Here is a 16,235-nt window from a genome sequence, read left to right as displayed (position 1 = left end):
AGTTTTTATCCTACATAAAATGGGATGAGGCCCATAAAAGGAAGCTCAGTTACTTGTACCCCACTTCTCTAAGAACTCAGAGTCAGGCACGGTGAGGTAGTTATATGCAAGTGGTCCCTCCCAGTTTTGAACCCAGAATTTCCGATCCATCCAGTACTCTCTGATTTTGGCCATTGCCTTTCTTTTCTTCTCAAAGCATAAGCTTCCTTACTTGAGGTCTTGAGGAATTTTCAGCCACTTCCCTTTAAACTCCCAGTTCTCAAATAAAAAGACTTGGAGAGCATGAGGGAACTCTTCTGAAAGCAGCTCCAGAGGCCTAAAGAAACTGTGAATGCTTCCTGAGGCAAAGAAGCTCAGAATATAGAAGATTGCATGTTCTCTAATAACCTTTCCCATCTTTCTAGTCTTCTGTAGCAGCAAACACTAGACAGAAATGAATAGCTCAATAAATTATCTTGCCACTAGTCATTTATTTTTCTGTTAAATTCTGTGAGATGTATGCTAAATTAAACAACGAGGGAACAGTGGTTCCATTTGCCTTTAAAGGCTCAGTTCTGTTTTTTGTGTCACGCTTTGTACCATGTGTTCTTGGGCAGATGACTGTTTCCATTCTACCTCATAAGACTGTTGGAGGATTCATTCAGATCCATTTTCAACAGCCTTTCTCACAAGAAATTAAGTTCACATGCCTTTAAAGCATCCAGTGGATGTAATGAATTAACCCCTCCCTCCCTACACATCAAGGAAAGCACTTGTACAGTCCTTGAGAATTGAGAAGATAGTCACTCAAACCATTTTCTGTATTTCGTGGCTCAGATGACAAACAAATATCTTCTTGGAGGTCTTAAAGCTCTTCCTGTTACAAAACGAGAAACAAATTTTTGATAAGGTATGCAAAAGGATAAGGTACGGTTTTGATGTCAGATCACTTGGGTTCAAGTCCCAACTCCACCTCTTATTACCTCTTCATCTCTTTTCTTTGGGGAAGGTGGGGGGCTTAACCTCCTCACCAGTGAAAAGGCAATAGTAATAGTATCTACATCTTGAGATTTATGTGCATAAGGCACTTAGAACAGAACCTTGCAGTGCACCTGGGTGGCTCAGTTGGCTAAGCATCTGACTTCCGCTCAGATCACAATCTCACGGTTTGTGAGTTCAAGCCTTGTGTCCGGCTCTGTGATGACCACTCAGAGCCTGGAGCCTGCTTTGGATTCTGTGTCTCCTTCTCTCTCTGCCCCTCCCCCCACTTGCACTCTGTCTCTGTCTCTCTCTGCCTCTCTCTCAAAAATAAATAAACATAAAAAAATTAAAAAAAGAACAGAACCTTACATATAGTAAATGTTCAATATATGCTACTATATTGAAAGAAAATCTAAGCAAATAAAGTATCTTCCTCTCAAAAAAGGACATGCCTTCTTTAACCTTTCATACATTTAACTAAAATTTCATTACGTGTAAATATCAGAAGATGTATTTCACTAAATTATAAGTCCAGAAGTTTGGGAAAATATTTCTTCATTATTGTGAAACTACAACACAGTTTGATAAAATTTTTTTTCAGGTAAAACTATCCCATTATTTATTTATACAAAACATATTCAACCAGATAGCATTAGGCACCGTAAGAGAAGAATGTTTCATGCCAGTCCATGAAAAGTTTATGTGACCTGCCTGGAAGGGGAAAAGAAGATATCTAAGCAACTGACTCTATTAAATGGTAAATGCTTCCAGGACACATAACCAAGACACTATATAAATTCAGGAGAGAAATACAACTTCCAATCAATGATATTAAGCACAGATCCACAGAGAATCTGGCTTTTGAATCAAATCCTGAATCATCAGTTATACATACACAGGTTGAAAGGGGTTCCATGGGGTGAAATATCTAACTTGAAGGGTTTGCAGATGTTTATAAAAATGAGCAAAGACTCTGTTTCCATTGGTAAGAAAAGAAGTGACATCAGATGAGCCTGGCAATGTAAGATGATCCCACTATGTGGAAGGTGAAGGCTGCCAAGATACGTCTGAATTTTATGTGGTTGGTACTAAAGAAGAGACACCATATCCTATGTCTTTAGTCAACAGTTTATTTCTTGGTGGACTGATTAATATCTTTTGTTTTGTAGGTTTCTTTGGTTAGCTTGGTAGCCAACGCTCTCGGCTACTCAGAACTTGGTGCCATTAAATCCCTACGGACACTAAGAGCTTTAAGACCTCTAAGAGCATTATCCCGGTTTGAAGGCATGAGGGTAAGAAGAAAAAAACTCTGATGATTCATGTCAGAATTAAATGTAGGTGATCATTTAGATACAGAGGGGTACCATACTCTTCTGATATTTAGTTCATAGAGTTACAGAATTTCAGAGCAGGAATCTTAGAGATCACTAAGGCCAGCCTCATGAAACTGAGGTTTATACAAGCAGGTCCTCAGAAACTGTGGCAGAACAGGACTAGAATTCAAGTCTTCTGATAACAGTTCAAGGATGTTTCTACAACATCCAAAAAATGTGCTGCCATTTATTTCTTTTCATTGCTTATGCATTTTTAAATGATTATTTACTATTGACATTCATCTTAGTAAGGGTGTTTCTTACTCCCAATGGGCAGTTTGATTCCTCAGAAATCACTGGTAATGAATGAAAAGTAAATAGTTTTTGTGTGCTTTACTTCTTCAATTAACAGAAGTAACAAAAAACACTTGTTGTACAAGAAAACAACACTAAATTGTAGCCTCTGATAAAATCTATACATCCTAAGCAACCAAAATAGGGGGTTAGAATAATAAAGTTGGCATTTCAGGCAACCCCTGGGGTTTGTTTTAAAGATTGCTCATTTAACAGAGCATTCTGAATGAGGTTCACTTTTTCCATAGCATGTGTATCGTTCTCGCCAGCTCTCTTCTTTAGTGTATACTTTATGCACCTACATGTAAAGTACACACTTATTTAGTTACACAATCTCTTGTCATGCCCCTCAAAATACTATTTAGCAAAGGCCAGCTTTGTTTAACTCAGCATGCAAATGCACATGGCTATTAAATTTCTCCCTGGCCATAGGGCTTTTATGTTAGAAGGTTTGTTTGGAGCAATAAAAACACTTCAGCCTTGACTTTGAGATTCACTCATCAGGGAGAATGAAACCACTCTCCAGACTTTCCAGAAGCACTGTAAGCAAAGAAATATTTGGTTTTACATTCTAATTTCATTTCATTGCTACTTGATAAAAAAGTCACAGGACAAGATAAAATGCATAAAAATTATACAATTTCAAGTTCTTTTCAAACCAATCTTTGCCATTATTGACTTAAGCCCTCATCTTGAATCCACAGCTGCATATTAACAATTCCTCTTTGAGGGGAGATAGCAATTGAACAAAATAAGAAACTTATAAATTTGCTCCAATCTGAAAAAATATTGTTTGGCATTTTAATTCAACCATATGGCAGAATTAATATTCCCACTATAAAATATGGTAAATGTATCATGTACTTATTTGATAAGAAAATTTGTGCAGGTCATTTTACACAAATTTTAGTAACAAAGAAATGTGGCAAGTATAATATATATGACTTAATTTCTAAAAGAAATAAAACAAGTAGCATATGAAATTTCTACAACTTTGAATTTCAGGTTTTGATGTTAATTAAAAAATTTTTGGTGTTGATTTCTAACATAACATTTGCAGTATTTAAAAATTTTTTAACGTTTATTTTCGAGAGAGAGAGAGAGAGAAAGAGAGAGCAAGTGGGGAAGGGGCAGAATGAGAGGGAGACCCAGAATCCGAAGCAGGTTCCAGGCTCTGAGCTGTCAGCATGGAGCCTGATGTGGGGCTTGAACCCATGAACAGTGAGATCATGACCTCAGCCAAAGTCAGACACAACCGAACGAGCCACCCAGGTGCCCCACTTTTACAGTATTTTAAAATAAAACAATAGTTTTATTTAATACACATGCCTAACAAAATAGTCCAATATGAATCAGATTAAATTAGACAAGAAAAGATACTGTCAACCTCCCTAAAGATTTCAAAATACAACTTAAGCTCTTTTGAATTTAACAAGAGGAAAGGTAACTTGATTTCTCCTTCATGAAACAGGTCAGTGTAGGTTGATGAAGCAACATGTACCCCAAAGTGAACATTTGAGAGATTTAGAATAATAATGAGGACATATTCAGTACTTTTATGTCCAGAGATAAATTCCATCTCATTTAATATACTTTTTCAAATTGGGATTTACCAGTAGAGAAAAAAAAAGAACCTTGTAAATTCCTAACTCTATTCTTCATGGTCATAAAAAGTTGACTTGATCTGTGGATGCAGATTTAAGGCATTATTAATACTTCATTTGTAAAGGATTTGTTTAACCTTGTTTTCAAATCATCAGTCATTCATTAACACTTTTGAAAATTAAAATGTTTTGCTGAATGACGATTACTTCTTCTGTTGGTATTTAATGCATTTTTTTTTCTTTTCTCCCCAGCATACAAACATTTTCTGACTCCATCTTACTATATCAGGTTTTTATTTCTTTTCACACTTTGGCATATTTTGGTTTCCTTAAATCCTTTAGCTCTTTAGCTGTGTCACTGTTTGTTTTCCCTTATCAAACATGTCCTAGAAAACATCCAAGAAACAACTTACTCACCTAGATTTTTAACTCTTTTCACGCCCATTTTAATATTAAATAAGTAAATGAAAGGAATGGTTTCCATCGTAACGATTTGTCGGCTGTCTTACCCTCGTTTCCTCTTCTAGGTTGTTGTGAATGCTCTTGTTGGAGCAATTCCCTCTATCATGAATGTGCTCTTGGTTTGTCTCATCTTCTGGCTGATCTTTAGCATTATGGGTGTGAATTTGTTTGCTGGCAAGTTCTACCACTGTGTTAACACGACAACGGGTAACATGTTTGAAGTTAGTGAAGTCAACAATCTGAGCGACTGTCAGGCTCTTGGCAAGCAAGCTCGATGGAAAAACGTCAAAGTAAACTTCGATAACGTTGGCGCTGGCTATCTTGCGTTGCTTCAAGTGGTAAGTTGCCACTGTATGAGTTCTGAAAACATTTTCAAAATGTTTCACAAAAGATCATTTCTCTGATGGTCTTTGATTGAATAATTAATATCTGACAGTATAAAAGTAGTTGATGATAACACCTATATTATCAACTGAACTTGATTTTAAGATGTTTTGCAGTTAACTTATTATGTATTTACAGCAGTGTTCAGCTTTTAGTATGTTTTAATATGGCCTTGTATTTGTTTCCTAGGTTTTTTCTTTTTAATTTTTTTAATGTTTATTTATTGAGAGAGAGAGGGGAAAGGGGCAGTGAGAGGGAGACAGAGGAACTGAAGCAGGCTCCGCGCTGTGAGAGTAGAGCCTGATGTGGGGCTTGAACTCATGAACCATGAGATCATGACTTGAACCAAAATCAAGAGTTGGTCACTTAACCGACTGAGCCACCCAGGCGCCCTGCTAGGTTTTCTCTTATTATATATTGAGGACTATTGCACTATACTGTTTTTAGTTTTCTTTAGCAGTCATTGCCAAAGGAGCAATTTTATATGTTAAAATAACAATGTATAGTTTACTGATGAATTAAATATATTTTAGTGCTAAATTAAATTAGCCAGGAAATTTATTGTACCAACATCTAAGGAGGATGGTTCTAGTATTTGTGGGAATACAAATCTTATGGGTAGATTTCAAAATGTATAATGTTTAATAATTTTGACTCAGTTGACCACATATTAACTAATCAGTTATTTGCTAATGAAAACCATTGAGTTGTGTTTAAACTCCCCACAGGTTTGAATCACAGAGCTTATGTTTTTGTATAAAAAGGACTTGACACTAAGATGGCAATTTTATGAATCAAGCCTCCAGATAAATTTTAGTGTAGAAAAAAAAAATACAGTATCTTCCAAGAGAAACAAAGAAAATGAGTTCCAGACTCTAAATAAAATCATATTCTATTTCAATTTAATTTCTTCATTCAATTCATTTCAATCTATTTTTTTAAATTTTTTAAATGTTTATTTATTTTTGAGACAGACAGAGAGAGAGAGAGAGAGAGACAGAGAGAGGAGGCGGGGGAGGGGCAGGGAGAAAGGGAGACACAGAATCCAAAGCAGGCTCCAGGCTCTGAGCTGTCAGCAGAGGCTAATTCAGCACTTGAGCCCACGAGCTGTGAGATCATGACCTGAGCTGAAGTTAGACACTTAACCTACTGAGCCACCCAGTCGCCCCTTTAAAAAAATTGTTTTTTCACATTTCAACCTCTTTGTAGAAAATTTTACCATATTATACAAAAAGTTACTCATAGTAACACTATCAGATTTTCATATAGTGAAACGCCATATTCTTAGATTAAGTTTTTAATGCAGAATTCAAACATGTATTGTTCACAGGCCACATTTAAAGGCTGGATGGATATTATGTACGCAGCCGTTGACTCAAGAGATGTAAGTATCACTCATACTATTTATAGATACTAGATTCTTCTATAGTGAACATTTGCAATAATTTAAGTGAATGACCCAGAATTTTACACTAGATGCAATAAGAACATTTATAATTTCATACAGAAATGATCCTCGAAAGCTAAAGTACTTAAATGAAGATGATATTTTCATTAATATATGTCTGGTAAATATATCTAATATACATAGATCAGAAGACATCAGACTGATCCATAAATAAGGCTCAAGATTAGAAATGTTGCTCATGGGAAAGTAACTTGTCTCTCCCTCTCCCTGGAGAGTATGATAAAGCAGAGTTTGTAAAGCAGCTTCCAAAAATATCACAAAAAAAAGCAAGGAAATTTCAAGGAAACTCAATTTTGAAAATAGGAATTAAAAAATTCCTCAGAACGCATCTGTTTATACTGCATTTTCCTCTTAGAAGTTGATGTTCTATTATTAAAGCCATATCTTAAAGAACCAACATCTCCAAACCCAAATTTAAAGTACTGCAAAAAAAAATTATATGACTAATAATAGGTTCAAATGTTTCTTGTTTTATCAGTTATTTATTCTAAAAATGTGTATAGGTAAGCCACAGTGGAAAGAGAGATTCAGGAACAATCATAAAAATTACAAACTTTCATTATCCTAGATCATACTAGTTTGAAAAAAGACCTTTTTTTTGCAGAAGAGTATCTAGCGCAAGGCGAAAATAGCTTTATATTAAGTAACAACACTCACCAAACTGTTAATAATTTAAAGTATTTATTACATTTTTAAATATTATTTAATATTTTCAATACTATTTAGGTAAAACTTCAGCCTGTATATGAAGAAAATCTATATATGTATTTATACTTCGTCATCTTTATCATCTTTGGGTCATTCTTCACTCTGAATCTATTCATTGGTGTAATCATAGATAACTTCAACCAACAGAAAAAGAAGATAAGTATTCCTCAGCTCTCAAATTTCTCCACTCTGAGGTTCTGTTTGTTGTACATCCAAATCATCAGGATACTTGTGGTCAGGACAGACTTACATCAGTTTTCTATTCTTCTCAGTTCACTTTACGGTCAGTGCAGCTGCAGGGTTTCCAGTCTCTAGTTGGTGACTGCTCTCCAGGTTCATCCTCTGCAGAGTTGCTGTAGTGTCTTTGTGACAATAAATGTGACCACTGCTTCAGAACATCCAGGGGACCTCCTCTAAAGCTTTACCCTTACTTAGAGATTTTTCAGGAATTATTTCCACCCAGTTTTCCAGCTTTATTTTCTCCCACAACACCACATTTCTACATTTCTGGATCTACTTCCCTACTCCTCAGTCAACACCTACCATCACTACTATCACATGCTACACACATAGCTACATGGATATTCTGCCCTTTCTGAACAAGCCACGCTCTTGTACATGACTTGTACACGACTTTACATAGGGTATTTTCTTTTCCTGGAATGCTCTGCCTAGTACAACTCTAGTCATCCTTTAAGGCCTAGCTTAATGGCACCTTCATATATAAAGCCTGTTTCTGAGTCTTAAGAGTTTATTTTGATTTCTGTAATACTTTTTTTTCATACCCTTATGCATTTTCCACCCATTTTCATTTCCCTACTGCTCCTTATGGCAACAAGACATTGTGTCTCATATATCTATGTAATTCTGATACCAGGTACATTTTCTAGCATACAGAAATGACTTCTAATTATTGAACAAATGAAAACTGTCAACAGTGAAACAGACTAAGAAAACATTTTTTCCTTTCATGGAAATTTATTTGAGATCCCTGAGCTTCCTTCTAAACATAATATAATCATATTAGGATCCTGTACTAATCAGAGATTTACGTTATTAGAGGTTTTATATAATAATAAAGTACTCAGAATTTCATTTAAATGAGGAAAGCATATACATATATATATACACATACACACACACACATATATACATGTATGTGTATATATGTGTGTGTGTGTATGTGTATACATATATACGTATATATATATATATATATATATATATATATACACACACACATATATATACGTGTGTGTGTGTGTGTGTGTATGTATATATATATATATATATATATATATAATTTCCATTTAAAACCTGAGGAAAGACTAAAAGATAGAGTCAGAAATATTTTTATACAAGTGCTGTTATAACACATGTTGGGATTGTAACCAGTTTTATACTTATCTTTACTTTGGAGGTCAAGATATCTTTATGACAGAGGAACAGAAAAAGTATTACAACGCAATGAAGAAACTTGGATCCAAGAAACCACAGAAGCCCATACCTCGGCCAGCAGTAAGAACTACTCATCTTCTGGGGCGCCTGGGTGGCGCAGTCGGTTAAGCGTCCGACTTTAGCCAGGTCACGATCTCGCGGTCCGCGAGTTCGAGCCCCGCGTCGGGCTCTGGGCTGGTGGCTCAGAGCCTGGAGCCTGTTTCCGATTCTGTGTCTCCCTCTCTCTCTGCCCCTCCCCCGTTCATGCTCTGTCTCTCTCTGTCCCAAAAATAAATAAACGTTGAAAAAAAAAATTAAAAAAAAAAAAAAAAAAAAAGAACTACTCATCTTCTTTAATATTCTAAAGCCTTATTTCCATATGATGAAATTGGCAGTGCTCGGGATGAGAACATATTGGGTGATAATCACTAATATGTAATATGCCCTAATTGTAAAGTTCATTGTTTAATACAGTTCACAATCACTACACTTAATAAAAGTTACTAAGTTCTTAAAAAGGAGATAATGTTCTTACAGTTTGTCAATTGAAAACATCCAACTTGGAGGTCCTAATAACTGCTTCCAAAGCAGCCTTCATACTCCTGCTGCCACCCGCTGCTGTCAGGAATGCACCCAATTTTGTTATATGGCACTTTTTGCCATTTAAATATGAAGTCTGGAGGGGTGCCTGGGTGGCTCATTTGGTTAAGCATCCGACTTCAGCTCAGGTCATGATCTCCCTAGTGAGTTCGGCCCTGTGTCAGGCTCTGTGCTGGCATCTCAGAGCCTGGAGCCTGCTTCGGATCCTGTATCTCCATCTCTCTCTGCCCCTCCCCCCCTCTCAAAAATAAATAAAAACATTAAAAAATTTACAAAAAAAATATGGAGTCTGGAAAACTGCATCCTGCCCTATCACTTCCCTCTATGTTATTTGTTCTCTCCATTTGTAGGACTAGAAAATATTCTTAACCTTTTTAGAAAGGAAAAGTGTGTCATCAAAATAGTTTGTTTCACCGAATACACAAAGATGAAAAAGACTTATTTAGAATGCATATTCTGTAGAGCTTCATAATAATAATAGTGATGGATTATGTTCAAGAGCTGTACTCTAACTTATCTATCTTCTTAGATGGGTAAGGAATAAGGAAACTGAGCCCCCCCACCAAAAGGTAAAATATTGTACCTAAAGTCATAAGCTTATAATCGCCAGAACTGGGACTTGACAAGGCCTCGTGAATACTATAAATGACTTCACATTACCATATTTTTAAGAGTTTTGGAGTTGAGGTTGGGGACAGTCAAGGGGAGATGTAGGGCAGGATACACAGAAGGGCATAAACCTGCTTTACTGAATATTTTGTTTAAATATTATATTTAAGAAAAGGAAACTTGGTCAACTCATGAAATTGATTTTCAGTAACCTGTGAAATTTTGTATTTTTATTCTAAATTATTAAAAATTTATTTCCCTAATAGAACTATATTTAATGGCCATATAAGTAATCTTTAAAAGTGTGTGACTCCTGAGATGATTGTTAATAATAAGACAAAAAAACAAATCATACATTTTTGTTGAAGCATGAAGAGGTGAAGAAAGTGATAGTGAACACACAGACACACATAGTTAGAAGAGGTATAATTAAATAGAAAATGAATATTTTTAAGAAGGGAGAGATGGAAATCAGATATAAACCAAAATTCCTGAAGTACTGATAAATGAATTAGGGTATTCATCCATCTAAAAGTCTGTCTGTATCAGCTCACTTTTTAAATCTTCATTATTAGTTGTCACGATTTTTTTGTAAAAACTATCATAGTTATTTGAAATCAAGCAAAGCCCATACATATTAACAGCCAATTGTCACCAATTTATGTTTTACTGAGTTTTGTTTTTCCATGGAACTTAAATAAACCAAATACGTTTTTTCTTATCATATGACTTTTTTCATTTCCTTCTTGTATTTTAATGTGAAGAGAAATGTAGCATGAAAAATTATTTGGAGTAATGTGAAAAGGGTGTAGATCTCATGGCCATATATGGAAGGACTTCACCTGCAATTTTAATGGATCATTATTTATGAAATATGCATATTAACCCTCTCTCTTCTTCTTCTCTCTTTCTAGAACAAATTCCAAGGAATGGTCTTTGATTTTGTAACCAGGCAAGTCTTTGATATCAGCATCATGATCCTCATCTGCCTCAACATGGTCACCATGATGGTGGAAACTGATGACCAGAGCAAATATATGACTCTAGTTTTATCCCGGATCAACCTTGTGTTCATTATCCTGTTCACTGGAGAATTTGTGCTGAAGCTCGTCTCTCTCAGATACTACTACTTCACCATAGGCTGGAACATTTTTGATTTTGTGGTAGTGATTCTCTCCATTGTAGGTAAGAGTGGTTTAGTTACAGAGGGGTACAGTTGTAGGTAAAATTCCCTAAGGTCTGACAGCTGTGTAACATGGAAATTATATCTGAGAATGATAATGTGTATAATCTGAAGTTTACCACTGCTGTTCATTTTCCTCTAACTGAGGATGTTGGTATTCAAGACTAAAAAAAAACAATATATTTGGTGACTTCAGAAATAACCTTTGTTTGTAATTAGCACATTTCATGTGTGGGATAACTCTTCATAGTAACTGAGTATATATAACCTTAAATTGCCATGACACTGTCTGAGATTATTTAATTTGTTGGATTTTCCAAAAATCTATATTGGCTTATGACATTATAGAATGATTGAATAAAATTCTGTAATCTTTAATTGCTAACATTAGGGAGTGGGCCCAAATATTTAGTAAAAGTTTATACACAATCTTGCTGTTTTCCCACCCCTTGCAAAGATAACGCATTCATATAAGCATAAGATATTCACTGTTTAGCTCATTTGTATATTTTCCACAGGTATGTTTCTGGCTGAGCTGATAGAAAAATACTTCGTGTCCCCTACCTTGTTCCGGGTGATCCGTCTCGCCAGGATTGGTCGAATCTTGCGTCTGATCAAAGGGGCGAAGGGGATCCGCACGCTGCTCTTTGCTCTGATGATGTCCCTTCCCGCCTTGTTTAACATCGGCCTCCTGCTCTTCCTGGTCATGTTCATCTACGCCATCTTTGGAATGTCCAATTTTGCCTATGTTAAAAAGGAAGCTGGAATTGATGACATGTTCAACTTTGAGACCTTCGGCAACAGCATGATCTGCCTGTTCCAAATTACCACCTCTGCTGGCTGGGATGGATTGCTAGCACCTATTCTTAATAGTGCACCACCTGACTGTGATCCTGACACAATTCATCCTGGAAGCTCTGTTAAGGGAGACTGCGGGAACCCATCTGTGGGGATTTTCTTTTTTGTCAGTTACATCATCATATCGTTTCTAGTTGTGGTGAACATGTACATCGCTGTCATCCTGGAGAACTTCAGTGTCGCTACTGAGGAAAGTGCAGAGCCCCTGAGTGAGGATGACTTTGAGATGTTCTATGAGGTTTGGGAGAAGTTCGATCCTGATGCCACCCAGTTTATAGAGTTCTCCAAGCTCTCTGATTTTGCAGCTGCCCTAGATCCTCCTCTCCTCATAGCAAAACCAAACAAAGTCCAGCTCATTGCCATGGACCTGCCCATGGTCAGTGGCGACCGGATCCACTGCCTCGACATCTTATTTGCCTTCACAAAGCGTGTTTTGGGTGAGAGTGGAGAGATGGATGCCCTTCGAATACAGATGGAGGACCGGTTCATGGCATCGAACCCCTCCAAAGTCTCCTACGAACCCATCACGACCACTCTGAAACGCAAGCAAGAGGAGGTGTCTGCTGCTATCATTCAGCGTAACTTCAGATGTTATCTTTTAAGGCAAAGGTTAAAAAAAGTATCAAGTGAATATAACAAAGAGGCAATTAAAGGAAGGATTGACCTACCTATAAAAGAAGACATGATTATTGACAAATTAAATGGAAACTCCACCCCCGAAAAAACAGATGGAAGCTCCTCTACCACATCTCCTCCTTCCTATGACAGCGTAACAAAGCCAGACAAAGAAAAGTTTGAGAAAGACAAACCAGAAAAAGAAAGCAAAGGGAAAGAGGTCAGGGAAACTCACAAGTAAAAAAGAAACAAAGAAGTATCCTTGTGATCAATTGTTTACAGCCTACGATGGTAAAGTCTAAGTGTCAACTGGACTCCCAGAGGAGGTCTACGCCAAACTGACTGTTTTAACAAATACTCATGGTCAGTGCCTATAACAAGACAGTGACCTCACCATCACTACAACTCTGTGAGTCAGGGTATCAACAAGATTGACAAGAGGTTGCTGTTTTCCTTACCAGCTGACACTGCTGAAGAGAAACTCAATGGCTACCTAGACTGTAGGGATAATTGTGCAAAGTGATCATTGTAACTACACCAAACACCTTTAGTACAGTACTTGCATCCACTCTATTTTTAACTTCCATATCTGCCATATTTTTACAAAATTTGTTCTGGTGGATCTCCTTGCTCCCTAATTCATAGTTTATTCATAATACTATGTCACTATTTTTGTAAATGCAGTTTAAGTTGAGAAAAAAGTATATAAGAGCCCTGTGTTCCTCCTCCATAAATCTCTTAAACAATGAGCAAAAGTGTTTTGAGAGATAAAATTCTTGCTTAAAACCAGAAAAAAAAATATTCTAATGTCAATAAGTTCAGGTACTTCCATTTTCTAGAAGACTTTAATTTTGAAAGTGTTTTGGTCTGTTACATTTATTTACATCTGAACAGTTATGTGCCTGTAAAGTCTCCTCTAATTTTTAAAGGATTATTTTTATGCAACAATTGTTTCAGCAAGTGCAAATTTTATTCTAAGTTCCAGAGCTCTATATTTAATTTGGTTAAATGCGTTCCAAAAACAAAACAACAAAAATCTAGAAAAGTGTATCTAAAGTGTCACTTTAGAATAGTTGTCCCACTTTCTGCTGCAGTATTGCTTTGCCATCTTCTACTCTCAGCAAAGCTGATATTTTATGTCAATTCAACACCCCCTGTTATGTAAATAGTTATTTTATCCTGTGGTGCATGTTTGGGTAGAAACATATATGTATATGTATATATAATGTATATATATACATATAGATACACATATCCAGATCAACAACTTCTGTTAAGTCAAATATGTACCACAGTGTATATGTCTTTTGCAATCTTCCAACAGGGATGTATCCTGTACCATTCATTAAACATAAATAGTTTGAAGACTATCACTAATGCATGTTAATATTGCCTATGCTGCTCTATTCTACCCAATTCATTCTTCACAAGCCTTGGTTAGCAGTCACATGTTGGTAGAGTGAATTCAAACAGCTCTATCTAGTATGTCAAGCAGAATAGCTTGCAGTTATTTAAAAGTACCTTTACTTTTGCATTTTTAATTCAACTTGAGTGTCATATGGTGTCTCTCTATATTTCAAGGAAACACACTGCGTACTGCCTATTGTCAAAACCTTGTGAACTTTTGCTAAAAATATGTCTAAAACTTGTTCAAATATAAATAATGTAAAAATATGATCAATTTTATTTGTTGCATTTTGTATATAAGAAAATTATTTTCAGGTCGATGACATGGCGATTTATTTTACTTTATGCTTTTGCTTTTTATTTTTAATCACAACTCCAAACTTTTGAATCCATAAGACTTTTCAATGGATAATTTCCTAAAATAAAAGTTAGACACTGGGTTTTGTGGATTTCTTTGTTATAATATATTTTCTACCATTCCAATAGGAGAGACATTGTCAAAAATTCAAACATGGATCATTTTTTACCAATTATGGTTGCCTCAATATTACCCGTTATTCATGGAAGTTTTTTTTTTTTTACTCAAACTTTTGTAGTATTTGCTTATGCAGACTAGTCTTATTTTTTTAATTCTTGCTACACTATAGCTATTAGAGAAATAACACAGGCTCTGTCCTTTTTAGCCATGAACAAAGTGGCAAAGTTGTGCAATTACCTAATATGATATAAATTTTTGTTTTTTGCACAAACCAAAAGTTTAATGTTAACCTTTTACAAAACTATTTACTTGTAGTGTACTGATGAACTGCATGCAGGGAATTGCTATTACTAAAAAGAATGGTGAGCTACATTATTATTGAGCCAAAAGAATAAATATTTCATTTTTTATATTTAATATCTTGGCCTCTGTTTTTTTTTATTGATGGAAGTTTAAAATATATATAATTAATGAAACCTGTACTTGATCTGACATTTGTATACATAAAAGTTCACATGGATTTTACAACAACCTAATGTATGGTCCACCAAACAGTACTACAGAATAAAAGCTATGAAAAGCAGTTTTTGTGAACTTTTTTGTGTGCAAAAGGATCAAATCCACATGTTCCAACTTATGGTTTCTATAACAGTAATAGTCATCATCGATAATAGTTGTCAATTCCAAGTCCTTGCCTTGGCTCAGTTCTTCTCAGTGTTCCCTATACCATCTCCAAACTTCTTGGTAGCTAACAAAGGTTACATACATTGTTATTTAAATGTGTCTTACGAATTCCTATTTATAAATATAGTATTAATTATAGCATTAATGATTGAGAATTTATGTTAGCTATTTTTTTCAGGGCCCTTGGACTTATGTCATGTCAAAACCAAATGTTTAGTCTCAGTGGAAAATCCCAGTTGTAAGGCATATTTATTTGAAGATGAAGTGAATTTAAATATGCATTTCATAATTTCCTCAACACAAATGATATAAGCTGACTTCATTGGAATTCATGGGCTCCTTTCTGCTAAAGTCAATTTTTGGAGCTCGCCAATACCAGAGAGAAGTCAAGTATTACTTTGCAAAACCCATAGCCTTTTTATGCATCCCATCATACAATCTTAACCAAGTATTCTATTAATTGATATGCATTGCATCTAAATGATCATGTTCCAAAATAGTCACAAGAGCCTTCAGTTGAAACAAACAAACAAACAAACAAACAAACAAACAAACACTTTAAAAAATATACCTCTCTAGCTAAAGGATATTCTGAAAATACTGTTCAGAATATAGAGCTGTTAATGTAAGTTGATAGATTTTTTTAAAATAACTAATTCCACAAGAAAAATCCTTCTGTTCTGTTATTGAACTTCATGACAGAATTCTGTTTAAAATAATACATTAGAAATAATCCACTTAGACACAGATATTAAACTATGAAATTAAAGAAACTTAAACCCACCAATGGCTGCCCTTTAGTAAGGGAAGAACATATGCATGCAGGAAAAAAAATGGGTATTCCAGTTTAAAAATATTACAGGGAAAAGATAATGGCTATGTAAATTAGGTATTTACAAGTTTCAAATAACTAGAATACAGTCAAATAACATGAAAATCATTTTTGTGCATTTCAAATCACTCAGTAGTAATCATAAACAACGTTCTTACTGACCATTTTTGCAAAAATGGAAAATACCAAAAAGACCAGACCAACTGTTCTAACACTTGTCTTTCAGTATCAGTTCTGGTACCAAATGAGCAATGCAATTCAGGCAGATCAAATTCTGGC

At 35.3% G+C, this 16,235-nt stretch overlaps 1 protein-coding gene across 6 annotated transcripts in view; it reads left to right on the top strand.

The window, feature by feature from the left end:
* SCN3A (sodium voltage-gated channel alpha subunit 3) overlaps positions 1 to 14,857 on the top strand; it is a 115,866-nt gene extending 101,009 nt beyond the window's left edge. For all 6 annotated transcript variants that reach the window (XM_045480050.1, XM_045480049.1, XM_045480051.1 and 3 more), the window contains 7 exons: positions 2,130 to 2,252; positions 4,759 to 5,031; positions 6,408 to 6,461; positions 7,272 to 7,409; positions 8,667 to 8,771; positions 10,814 to 11,084; positions 11,601 to 14,857. In XM_045480050.1, coding sequence (XP_045336006.1) covers positions 2,130 to 2,252; positions 4,759 to 5,031; positions 6,408 to 6,461; positions 7,272 to 7,409; positions 8,667 to 8,771; positions 10,814 to 11,084; positions 11,601 to 12,796 — 2,160 coding nt within the window. In that variant the 3' untranslated portion in view covers positions 12,797 to 14,857. The remainder of the gene's footprint in view (positions 1 to 2,129; positions 2,253 to 4,758; positions 5,032 to 6,407; positions 6,462 to 7,271; positions 7,410 to 8,666; positions 8,772 to 10,813; positions 11,085 to 11,600) is intronic.
* The last annotated feature ends 1,378 nt before the right edge of the window (positions 14,858 to 16,235 follow it).

This window comes from Leopardus geoffroyi, chromosome C1, assembly GCF_018350155.1.
Source record: "Leopardus geoffroyi isolate Oge1 chromosome C1, O.geoffroyi_Oge1_pat1.0, whole genome shotgun sequence".
Lineage (NCBI taxonomy): Eukaryota > Metazoa > Chordata > Mammalia > Carnivora > Felidae > Leopardus > Leopardus geoffroyi.
This window is presented reverse-complemented; position numbering and strand designations above follow the sequence as displayed.